Below are 13,226 nucleotides of genomic sequence, written 5' to 3' on the forward strand. Positions count from 1 at the left end.
GCCAAGAGACCAAAAACAACAGAAAATCTTAATGCATATGATAAAACCAGATGATATGGAGAATCCAGCTCCAAACACACAAATCAAGATTTCGGAAGAAACGTTATTCCTCGCAAAATTAATTAAAGAGGTACAATCAAAGAACGAAAACATGGCAAAGGATTTAAAGGACATCAAGAGGACCATGGCCCAGGATATAAGCGCCATAAAAAGACCCTAGAAGAGCATAAAGAAGACATTGCAAGAGTAAATAAAAAAATAGAAGATCTTATGGAAATAAAAGAAACTGTTGGCCAAATCAAAAAGACTCTGGATACTCAAAATTCAAGACTAGAGGAAGTTGAACAACATCTCAGAGTCCTAGAAATCCACAGAACAGAAAATGAAAGAACAAAAGAAAGAACGGAGAAAAAAATTGAAAAAATCGCAATGGATCTCAGGGATACGACAGATAAAATAAAACGTCCAAATTTAAGACTCATTGGTGTCCCAGAAAGGGAAGAGAAGGGTAAAGGTCTAGAAAGAGTATTCAAAGAAATTGTTGGGGAAAACTTCCCCAACCTTCTACACAATATAAACACACAAAGCATAAATGCCCAGTGAACTCTAAATAGAATAAATCCAAATAAACCCACCCCAAGACATATTCTGATCAGACTCTCAAATACTGAAGAGAAGGAGCAAGTTCTGAAAGCAGCAAGAGAAAAGCAATTCACCACATACAAAGGAAACAACATAAGACTAAGTAGTGACTACTCAGTGGCCACTATGGAGGCAAGAAGGCAGTGGCATGACATATTTAAAATTCTAAGAGAGAAAAATTTCCAGCCAAGAATACTTTATCCAGCAAAACTCTCCTTCAAATTTGAGGGAGAGCTTAAATTTTTCACAAACAAATGCTGAGAGACTTTGCCAATAAAAGACCTGCCCTACTTCAGATTCTAAAGGAAGCCGTACCAACAGAGAGACAAAGAAAGGAGAAAGAGATACAGAGAATTTTAACAGCCATATATAGTACCTTACATCCCAAATCACCAGGACACTCATTTTTCTCTAGTGATCACAGATCTTTCCCCAGAAAGGACCATAAGCTGAGACATAAAACAAGCCTCAAGAAATTTGGAAAAAAAAAAAAAAAAAATTGAATATATTCAAAGAACATTCTCCAAACACAATGGAATACAAATAGAAGTCAATAATTTTTGAACTATAACTCCACTATTTACTTCCTACATGATAAAAAATACACAAACTCTAAGGATAAATCAATGGTTTTTGAACTCAATGTCAAATATGTAATTTTAGACAACTATATAAAGGTGGGAGAATGAAGGAGTATAGGAACATAGTTTATGTGCCCTGTTGAAGTGAAGGTGGTATCAAAGAAAAACAAGATTGATAGGGATTTAAGAGGTTAATTTTAAGCCTCACAGTAAACACAAAGAAATTATCAGAGAATATAACCATAGAGATGAAAAGTAGAGTCTGGATTAAGAGAAATGGGGGAAGGGGCAATGGGAAGTTAAGAAAGGAGTGTAGGATTGCTGTTTGAGGTGAAGGGAAATTTCTAGTAATGGATGGTGGGAAAGAGCATAACATCATTCTAAATGTGATTAATCGCGCTAATGGAAGGCTAGGAAAGGGGCGGAATGGGAAGATTTAGGCTGTATATATGTTTCCAAAATTGAAAAAATAAAAAAAAAAAAAAAGACAGTCTAACTAGATGACAATTGAATGCTAAAGATGAACTTGGATGGGATTGGAGGGAGGAGGACAGGTGGCTTGAAGGGACAGTTTAGACATAAGGAAAAGGAAATATAGAATGTAAGCATTGTATCATTTTTGAATCTCTTATACTTCTTAGCTGGGCTTAATGGAATTACATAAAAGAATGTTCTTGTTCATGGGGAGTACATATGTGAATTATAGTGGATGTTCAAGGATGTGTGCAGCTAACTCTCATATATTCAGAAGACAGCGAAATATATGATGAATGATACATAGGGAGGGAGGGAGGGAGGGAAAGAAATAATGATGTGACAGCACGTTAAAGTTGGTGGATTAAGCTATTGGGGGAGGGGGGTCAGGGTATGATGGAATTCTGTGTATGGGGCTAGTATTGTTTTTGCAACTATTCATGTAACTTTGAATTTATTTCAAAAAAAAAAAAAAAAGACTGTGGTGAAGGGAAATCCTCCCAGTGGGCAGAATATTGAGCAGTGGAACTGCTTGTAAATTTTGACTGGACAGAGAAATAGCCTGAATTGTGACGATATACCAATTCATGGGCTGTGGCCAATGGTTTGGCTAGCCAGTTAGGGAGTTGAAGGGAACATGATTGGAAAATTGGTGACAAGAATGTCCAGAATAAAGGAGATCCTTTAGGGTGACTCTTCATACTACCATACTCTGTGGTTAAAGTAAATGGAAAACTACAACCCAATTCACGCAGGCCTACTAATGGCTTCAGTGAAGGTTTTGTTCATCCATCCCACTCCTGGAACAAAAAACTTCATTTGCCAGGGTTACTATAACAAAGTACAATTAGTTGGCTTAAACAACAGAAATTTATTATCCCACCGTTCTGGAGGCTAGAAGTCCAAATTCAAGGTATTGGCAGGGCCATGCTTCCTGTTAAATGGGAGAATCCATTCCATTCCTTTCCCCTGACCTTCTGGTGGGTGGCCAGCAATCCACAGCATTCCTTCGCTTGTGGTGGCCTAACCCAATCTCTGCCTCTATAGCATGGCTGGCTGTGTCTAAATTTCCTCCCCTTATAAGGACACTTATAAGCCCACCCTAATTCAGTTTGGTCTCTTATTAACTAACAACATCTTCAAACATCCTATTTACAAATAAGTTCACATTCACAGGACCAGGGGTTAGGACTTGAGTATATCTTTCTGGGGAACAGAATTCAATCTGTAACAGATGGCCACACACATCAACCACTGAGTAGCCTAGAACTGCTTTGCTTACGTGATCGTACATTTTGCTGTCACTGCTTGGTGTACAAACAATTAAAGGACTGGTTCACTACTGTATGATTTGAATCACTGTATTAATCATTACTATCATGGTATTAGACATGTCAATCATTGATTCCCAACTCTAAATTTCTTCTTAAAGAAACTGTCCAAATTGCCCTTTGTAAGAGTCAACTCTGTGCACTCTACATAACTGACCTATCCTGAGCCAATCTGATTCTCTAGCCAGAGAATTTGGAATTAGGTCACAGAAATGATGGTAAATAAACAAAAAGAACATGGAGCAAAGGCCTGAATCACCATTAGGGCAAGGCAAAACTCCATGAAAGCTCACATTATCAAGATAGAAAAGGCATGAGTAAACAGAAACTAGGCAGGTTGGCAAGTCTGCAGAGAACCACAAAGTATATCAGAGAAAAAGAGAGTGACAATGGAGGCCCTATATGAATTGGATGGAACTGTCATGGTTCCTCTGGGTCCCAGCAGCACTTCATATTTGTGGTGTTGTATCCTTTTAATAAATTCTATTTTTACTTCACATAGTCAGTGTACTTTTATTTCCACATTTAAAGTAGAATTTGAAGAACAGATTCATTCTCATCAGTGTCAGTGGAGAAGCACTATATAAAACAGTACCACCGTCTTGGCAGAAATACTATATCACCAACTCTTATCATAAAAGTTGCCTCCTTGCTATCCAAAACTCAGATGCCTACGAAGAATAGGTTGGTCAAAGAAGTGGGTTAGCCTCCTAAGGTTTTTTCTTTTTTCTTTAGATCCAGACATGCTTTGTTTTCATGCTAAATGGATAAGAATTTCTTCCTTTCCACCAAAACAAAAGCAAAACAAACAAAAAAACTGCTCTCTCCCATTTTCCTTGGTCTATCTTCTATTTACCTGCTTTTCATAACAGATAAGGAGACAAAGAAAGAGCAACAACTACAGGTGATGAAAAATACCAAGTGACATCAGAGTGTAGAGGGAATGGTGATAAAGAAGTAACTTCCTATCTAAAGAGAATGATGTTACTCAGTCTATTCAGTCTCGGCCGATTGTCACCATGTAAGAGTACAACTTTCAAATTTTCAAGACAGGCCAAAACAATCTAAATTTTTATGTAGTCTCCTAGTTTTTAAATGTTGACAATAAATTTAATTTTGTTCTTCAGTTCACTGTCATCTTTCAATCCTACTGTAGACCTCAATATCCTTTTATAACTTCCTAGATTTTTAGCAACTTCCCTAGATATGTTTATTTAGCATCTATAACATGCCACAACTGTAGATATATATTAGGCAAAGCTCTACCAAGGTTGAATGTTATTTATTTTTCTCATGTTATTTTAAATTCAATATGTTACTTCTCAGCAACAACTTAAAGCCAATATTATCAATTAACATCTTATTAATTATTCATTAATTAAATCCAAACCATGCCATCTATTCTGAAAGGGTAGCAATACAAACTATTCAAAGTTAACTGTCCAGGGTAGATTGAAAAACTGGTAACAAATATTATGTCAGTTACATACACATATCTGGTTACTGTACCTTTGTATCTGTTATTCCTTCTGCCTGGGAGCGCTGCGCCTCCTCTAGGAAGCCTTCTTATGTACTCCCTCATAATCCTAAACTTATCCCTCAGAGCTCACAGCACACACTACTGAAATCATGCCTTTATTGTCTATCTCCCCAAGTAGAATATATTACCTTAAAGATAGGGCCTATTCAGAATTTAGGAATACATTTTCAAAAGCTAATATGACTAAGAAGTCCATATGACAGAATACAGAGAATCTGTTCCTTTCAATAGGCCAACCACTCTCCAAGCAGACTACTAAATGCCTGGCACCTAACAGATGTTTTTATTCACTAAATGATATCAGTCAAGTGGTGAACAGCATAGCCTCTGCCCTCTCAATAAACAGTTTAGCTAAATGTATGAAATGAATTAGGAAATTTGTTATATACATGCATGCACACACACACATACACACACACACACACACATCCTCCCCAGCTCATTAACACTGTAACTGTGTGGCTGTGGGAGATCCACTTAATTTCTCTGAGCCTTAGTATTTTTGTCCAATAAAATATAGATAATGCCAACTTTACTAGGTTGTTCGGAGAAATGAATAATGAGTTCTAGGAAGTGCTAAGCACATGGCATATGTTATAGTTCATAAAAATGTTGCCACCAAACATCTTTTAAGGAAACTTCCAAAAGCCAGATATTTAAATCCTGAAAAGAAGTGTGAGAAAGGAAATAGTTCGTAAATGTACTTAATTCACAATATATTACCAAATAATTGTTTAATTTTATGAAACTACAATTTCTAGTGAACTCAAAGAATAACTGGTTTATATATAAAGAAAAACACTGTGTAAATTCACACCTAGTAAAGCAAATAGTTCAAGGACTGACACTTGTATCTCGCATGGCAAAACAAAAGCCTATGGGTAAAATTAAAAGGAGGTAATTTTGGCTCAGTGTAAGAAATAATGTCCAAAATTTCCAGATAATTTAATGCTATCCAACAACACAATGGGCTTCTGTGGTAGGCAGAACAATGGCCCCCCAAAGATGTTTAGGACCTAATCCCCAGAACCTATGAATATGTTATATCACATAGCAAGAGAGGATTAAGGTTGAAAACAAAATTAAGATTGCTGATCAGCTGACTGTGAGATGGGGAGATTATCCTGGATTACCCAGGTGGTCCTAATGAAATCACAAGAGTCCTTAAAAGTGGAAGAGGGTAAAAGAGTGATGAGTCAACAGTGATACCATGTGAGAAAGATGGGACTGGCCATTGCTGGCTTTAAAGAAGGAAGAGGACTATGAGCCAAGGAATCGGGGCAGCCTCTAAGAGCTAGAAAAGGGATGGACACAATTCTCTCCTAGAGTCTTCCAGAAAGGAAAGGACACAATTCTTTCCTGGAGCCTTCCAGAAAGACATACATCCCAGCCAAGTCCTTGATTTTATTCCAGTGAGACCCATTTGGGCATTTGATCTCCAGAACTGTAAAATAAATTCCTGTCGTTTTAGGCCACTAGGTTTGTGGTAATTTGTTACAGAAATAGGAAAGTAAAACAACTTTCTTGGGATGTAGTTTTATTTCTCTTATAGAGGACATTCAAATACACAAGTTGTTCATGTTGGATTGGGTGGGGGTGGGTGGTGGAATGGCATGATGCATCAAATAAGGGTTGCCTGAGTGAGTTTCTAAAGGCACAAAACTGGATCTAAGGGAAACTAAACTAAACGCACCTTTTTGCATGTATACATACATTCCCCTTTCTTTGTTGAGAGGACGTAGAGCTTTCAAAGACTCTGAAAAGGATGTTTTACAAACAATATTAAGAACACTCTTCCTAGATTATTTCCAGTACTAATCATGATATTCCATGATTTTCTAAGGCTGTATGCCTCAAAGTGTGGCCCATAAAACACCTATATGAAAACTAAACTAAACTAAACTGACTATAATATGCAGATTCCTGGGCTCCACCCCAGATAGACTCTCTGGGAGCTGAAGGAAAAGATTAATTTTTAACAAACTGAGAGGAAGGTGGAGAGGGAATTCCATACACACTGTTAAAGAACCATAGTTCCAAGGAGTATTTTATGAAACATTATGCTGAAGAAACTGAAATAAATTGTTCCTATCTCATGTTTAGACACCAAGCTGCACTAACCTAATGACTTCTGTGACTTTATGTAACCTCTTTCTGATCTTCAGCGAACTCAGAATATTTTGATACTATCTACTGCACCTAATTTTTTAAATAAAAACTATTTTTGTGCAGGACCAGGAATGATGATTAGCAGGTAATAAACAGATGACTGGAAAAAATATTAGTCCTATTTGCCCCCTACTCTCACGTGAGGAAAAATAATGCTCGTTGTGCCATTTTACTTACTGTTAAACATCGGAAAGATTGTGTCAATATCAATACTCAACAACAATTTTTATAATAAACATCTTATATACTCCACATCTAAAATTTTTTCACTCTTTCAAGAGAATGTTTCGCTTGAAATAATCTCCTGGACCTATGCCTGAGATGCTTGTAAAGGATTTAATTTACAAGAAATCCAGTGGGGCATCCCATCTGGCCTCCGAGTGAAAATCTCCCATTTGGAGATGGGCCTAGAAAATGAATGAGAACGACTAACAGTGGCTTTCAATCTTTGAAACCTTAGGCAGCTATACCCCCGTTGAAGGTGTATGACAACCCTAAAGGAATCTGAGACATAATTGGGAAGGGGCCTGAGAGAAAAGCGCTTAGGACTTCTCTCGGCCACCTCACAAATAACCCAAACTCCAAGGCAAGGTCACAGAGGGGGACAGGGACAGAGTTAAGTTTCCCCAGCACCCAGGAAGGCCTTTTATGGCAACCACTAGGCCAAGCACGGGGACCCCTCCCCGAGAAAGGGTCAAAGGAAAAAGGGAGCTCCGGACACCTCCACACCCAGACACAGGATCTCAATTAATAATGCCCCTGACCCAGGCCCATTACTCAGCTGCACACAGACACTAAGCGAGCCCCGGCCACTCACCCCACATCCACTGGGTACTGTGAAACCATCTCCAACTAGCTCCGCGGCCAACAAACCCACCCGGCATCCCCCTTAACCAGCCCCGGGCTTCGCCGTCCGCAGAAACCCAGGATGTAGCGTAGCACCCGAGGGTCACACCCCAGCCTCCAGGAGGCCGCCATCTTCCCGGCCTTCTTACGGGCTGCCCATAGCACAGCCTGATCGCCCTGTAAATAGAGGCCCGCCCATACCCCGCCTTCTACATGGTTGGCCACGCCCCCCTGGCTGCCCACCGTGCCTTTAGGTCTGGGAGTCCAGCCTTCCTAGCCCCACCTCCAACCTCATTGGCCACGCCTTCAGGCTGCTACCGGCGTCTCTTGGCCTATCAGTCAGCGAGGCCCTTCTAGACCCTTCCTCCCCAACTTGTTCGCCCCGCCCCAGGCTGCCCTCGGCGCTGCCTAATTGCACTTCAGGCCTCGCTTCACTAGTGCACGCAGAGGTCCGGGAGCTAATCCGTCAGAAGATCAGAGGCTGCGGGGCCCATCTGTTCGGGCCATGTCTGGCTGCCGCGCTCCGGAAGGCGACTGTTGCTCTCGGCAATGCCTATCACAGGTAGGGGCGGGGCCGCTGGTGCTTTTATTCTAATGAGGGGAGATATGGCGGGACGCGGCGGCGCGAGCTCAGGACGGGGCTTCTGGTCGGTCGGGACGCGACCCCCGGTGCATCGTCGGCCCCTTGCGCGGATATGAGGCCCCGGCTTCCGGCGACCCCTGTTCCCCAGTGCTGGGTTCTTCGACGGCGGGAGGGGGCCTCCAGATATTGAAAGTAAAAATAAGAGAGTGAGGAAGAGTATTGGATGTCTAAATGTGCGTTTTAAAACAAGGTATCCGGAAGACAGGCCAAAGAAGGATACGTGAAGCCCTGGAGTGGAACTGGAGTTAAACTACTCCTCGAGCTTATATTCCACGCCCTAGCGACCAGCTCGACGTTTGACATGCCAAAGCCGAGCTATGCCTCAGTAGCCAAAACTTATCCTTTGAGAAGTTGCTCCTTGCTTACTGCAGTTTAAATTGCCTATGGAATGAACATAAAAACAATTCTTCTTTAACCAGAAGTCAAAGGGAAATCTACTCTCAGGCTGCATGTATCTTTCATTTGCTCATACACACCGACAGTTTTATGGAACATCTCCGTGCCCAGGCACTAGAGGTATAGTGGTGAATGCGACAAATGACCTAGGGCCCGCAGGAGATCTAGACAAACAGTTTCAGCGCCATGAGATAAACCCTGTTTAAGAGACAGGAAAAGCCCCCTACCAAGTTAGTTCCCTTATTACTCCGATTATACTTTCTTAGGACTGCAGATCTCAGTTAAAAAGTAAAATCATCCAGGAGGTTTTATTGCTAAACAGTTAGCTATCATGCTATTTGCCTAGGGGGCATTCTCTACATTAGCAAAGAGGACTCTGTGAGGATAAAATGCTGGTCAGGCGGGTGTGGGTGAGTACAGAACAGATAAATTCAAGATGGTGCTAGGCAGGTGTGTGTGTGTGGAGAAGTAGGAGGGGTGATAGCTGAGCTGTTTCAATGTGTTAATGTTAATGCCCCCGATAAATAAGTCTTGGTGAAATGTTATCCAAATGAACATCAAAAACAAAAACAAAAACTTAAGGAACCTGAGAATAAGCTAGCATTCTCATACTGGTTTGCTGACTAAATAAGGCCCACAGGCTATTTGGTCAACAGGTATGTTTTGTTTGCTCCATTGAATGTTCTTAAAAAAATTTGATCCAACCTTCCAAATCCAGAAGATTTGTGGCTTCTCTTAAAAATTCACAACATCTGTTGGCACTGGGTCTTTATTTCTTCATGGGACTTGGATGAAGTTGATCAGTGAGGAGCAAGTGCCACCATTACATAGGGCATATGTTTTCCAGCTTGCCACAGCTCCCACTTCTCAACACTGGAGTTGCATATTCACATAATACCTTCGCTCTTTAGATACTTTTGTGTTTTAATTTGCTAAGTTGCTCAAAGCAGATAACATGAAATGTGTTTACTTTAACAATGGGAATTTATTAGCTTACAAGTTTAACAGTTTTTAGGCAGAGAAAAATGTCCAAATCAAAGTATCATCAGGCAGTGCTTTATTCAGGAAGACTGGCTGTCACCGATGTTGGACTTCAATGTCACGTGACAAGGCACGTGACAGCATCTGCTGGACTCTCCCTTCTGTTCCAGGATTTCCTTGTTTTCAGTTTCTTGCTTATGTGGCTTTCTCTCTTTGTATTCATCACATTTAAAAAGTACTCCAGTAAGACAATTCAGACCTACCCTGGGCCACACTTATAACTGAAGTAACCTATTCAAAAGGTCCTACTTATGGTAGGTTTACACCCACAGGAATGGATTAACTTTAAGAACCTGATGTTCTAGGGTGCATGCTGTTTCAAACCACACACTGTGTTTGCCTGGTTTAAAACAAAAACCGCAAAAGGCGGAGTTTTTAAAAAGTCAAAATTTCAGCATGGTTTTGGGTTCGTGTACAATCAAGAGAGACAGTTTCTCTAGTCTTAAAAGAACAGGAGAGCACAATTATAAGTGATTAATTCAACACATATTTAGTGATTGCCTACTGTGTGCCAGGCATTGTGGATTTAACAGAGTACAAGCTAGATCTGGTTTCTTCCACTATGTAGTATGCTGTATAATGGGAGAAAGAGGAAAGGAAATGGTATGACACTAGGACATTGTACTATAAAGGGTGCCATAGGAACACAGACTTGAATGGGTTTGAGAAGCCTTCAGGAGGAAATAAAGGAATCAACTGAAGTTTAAAGGATAAGGAAGACATAACCATGTGAAATGGAGGGAAGCTTTTTCCAGGTAGAGGAAATAGCTTGTGTAGAGTCCTAGAGACTAGGGTATGGTGTATTCTCACATTGAGAGAAGTTTGGTGTTACTGGAATATAAAGTAGGGGGCAAGAACTCAGCAAGAGATGAGACTGAAGAGGAAAGCTAGGACAGGAGCCTTCAGGGTTTTATAAGCCATGTTTAGAAATACAGATTTATTTTAAGGGCAATGAGATAATTGGAAAGATGACTGAAGGAAGCATGGGAGGTGCTGGCTGGAGTTGGAGGCTAGAAGCTTAGAAACAAATTAGAAACCTATGGCAGTAATCCAGACAAGAGATGATGGTGGCCTGAGTGAGGGATTTAGGTAGGAAAGTCAGTAAGATTTGGTTATTGATTAGATGTATGAGTGAGAGAAGGAACTACCAATGACTTCTAGGTTTCTTATGGGGTGATGGGAGCCTGATGGTCCACTAGAAAGAGAATACAGGAGGAAGAAGCAGTGTGATGATGAGCTCTATTGTGGGAATGCTGAGTTTGAGGTATATGTGTAGTTTGTGCACTATGAACTAGAAAGTTTTATTTATGGCTCTCAAGCTCAGGAAAGAGAACTGGGAGATAAAAATTTGGGATATTTTTGCCCACCAAAACCTTCCCTCTCAAAATCTATGTATTTATTGTTTCCTCTTTGATAGACATTTTCTGAATCCATGTTACATAAATTTCTTGCCTCCCTCCATAGTCCTTTGCGATATTACTTATATAATATAATAATAATAATCGAACTTCATCCTTCTTTCTAACTTTCCCAAGTGATTTCTGTTTATGTTTCTTGTACTCTCTTCTAGTATCCTAAAGATTCTTCAGGCATTTCTATAACATGTCTCACTGAGTATATTATTTTTAGGTCAAGCTCAGTTTGTAAGAGTAAGAGTAACTGATTTTGCAATTATGAAATTAAATTCCCAAGACTTGCTTTTTCTAATATCAACAACAAAGGATGTTCCCCTAAAAGAGGAACCTAACATTTTTCATTTACTCAGAAACTGTATATTAAGCAAAGTAGATTCTGAAAGATAGAAAGATGAATAAGGCATGGTCCGTGCCTTGGAAAAACTTAGGCAGTTATAAATGTGTACCAGTAACCAGTAAACTCTATACCAATAATGAGGTGGTTGGGGGTAGGAGGTGGGATGGACTAAGTTTCTTAAGAGAAGGACAAACTACTTTGCAATTACAGAAGGCAGAGAGCATAATTTCAGATAGTGATTTGTGGAATGCTCTGTGGATAATATGGCATTTTACATTGGCTCAGATTTGAGTTGGAGACCAAAACAATATAATAGGGCCAGCATATGTCCTAAGAGGTAGCACTACACAACTCTGGTGTTTATATATGGGAACAGTGTCTTGGTTCTGCTTTTTAAAAGGAAGCTAGAAACTCAGATTTTTGTATGAAATCTAGGTTGTAAATGTTGGCTCAGATTCCTTTTAAGCCCTATGTGGATCAAATAAACCACTTTCTATGTAAGTCTGATTCATTCCACCAGACCACAGTTTGTAACCTCTTATACAGGACTTCTCTTAATATAAGAGATGTGATCTTAATTCAACCAATGTTTATTGAGCAAAGCACTGTGGTAGGTATATCTACATCAAAAGCATGTTCCCTGTGCTTTAGGGCACTTGGGGAGATAAACCAGATAGGAACTACTTCTACGTTATTTTACTTTACCTATCACAATTTCTTGTATATGTTAATGCTGAAAAAATATTTGTTACTTGATATTACTACAGCCCAAGGCGATCTAATACCTTAGCCTCTATTTTCCTTGACTTGTTTCGTTCTGTTAGTCTTTGCTTCACCCCACTCTAGCAACACAAGTTTGGGTGAAGACTTTTCTTTTTTGCTCCTGTATTCCCTCTTTGTACCCACTATCAGAGGATCCTCCATACTGTATTACAAATAACTGCCTTTACTGAATATCTCCCACCCAGGCTGCTGAGAACTGTTCCAACTGTATGAATTGGCGTATCTATAAACATTATGGGATCCTACTGCAGTCAGCCCTCAGTACCAAAGAGAGGCCTCCAAGGAGCTTCCTTTCCCATTCTTCTAAGTGCCTATTCCAAAAAACTTTACCATCTCAAGTCAAGTCCTCTACTCCAAGCCTATTTTCCAGATGACCTTGCCTCTAAAATCACAAAGGGAATGAAGACTCCAGCCTATAGAGTAATGTAAAAGTTAATGACTAGGGGGGAGTGATGTCATCAACCTCTTCCCAGAGATTCAGTGAATAAAAAGATAATTCTCACTTGTTCAGAACTCTGGTGGAAGGTATAGACTGGAGAAGGATCCCATAAATGCTGAATTGAAGAAAGAAAAAAATATCAGGTAGGAAACTTCCATCTCAGACTGGCCTGTCCTCTCCCCTCCCCTCAGTTGGTCTCACACACCTCGGGAAGTGCACAGAGGCAGCAGCCAGTATCCCTCCCACTTCCCACTGGGGACACAGAATATAAAATCTCTCACAGCAACGAGAGAGATCCCCACCTATATTGAGATACAGAAACCCAAGCCTACAGGGGTCCATGGCAGGACTTAAGCTGTGGGGGGTGACAGAATACAAAAGGGCAGCAAGGAGGAATTTCCAAATGGAGGATCAGGAAGCGAACTCTGCAGAATCCTTCCTAAAAGCAATAAGTAGCCAGGCAGAAACTCCTTGTTCTAGTTTGCTATTGCTGCCGGAATGCAAAACACCAGAAATGGATTGGCTTTTATAAAGGGGATTTATTTGGTTACAAAGTTACAGTCTTAAGGCCATAAAGTGTCCAAGGTAA

General features: G+C 40.2%; 2 protein-coding genes across 3 annotated transcripts in view; one reads left to right on the forward strand and one right to left on the reverse strand.

Annotated features, from left to right (window-relative positions):
- The window catches only part of PDHX (pyruvate dehydrogenase complex component X), a 108,154-nt gene extending 100,439 nt beyond the window's left edge, over window positions 1–7,715 (reverse strand). The window contains 2 exon segments of the mRNA XM_037840059.1: window positions 7,555–7,609; window positions 7,611–7,715. Coding sequence (XP_037695987.1) covers window positions 7,555–7,609; window positions 7,611–7,715 — 160 coding nt within the window.
- Window positions 7,716–7,976: 261 nt separating this feature from the next.
- The window catches only part of LOC119538123 (APAF1 interacting protein), a 42,629-nt gene continuing 37,379 nt past the window's right edge, over window positions 7,977–13,226 (forward strand). Inside the window, exon 1 of one of the 2 annotated variants that reach the window (XM_037840861.1) lies at window positions 7,977–8,145. In XM_037840861.1, coding sequence (XP_037696789.1) covers window positions 8,089–8,145 — 57 coding nt within the window. In that variant the 5' untranslated portion in view covers window positions 7,977–8,088. Of the gene's footprint in view, window positions 8,146–8,194; window positions 8,743–13,226 lie in introns of those variants that run through there. The other variant, XM_037840862.1, reaches the window with a different exon arrangement.

The sequence above is a fragment of the Choloepus didactylus genome, chromosome 6 (genome assembly GCF_015220235.1).
Source record: "Choloepus didactylus isolate mChoDid1 chromosome 6, mChoDid1.pri, whole genome shotgun sequence".
NCBI lineage: Eukaryota > Metazoa > Chordata > Mammalia > Pilosa > Megalonychidae > Choloepus > Choloepus didactylus.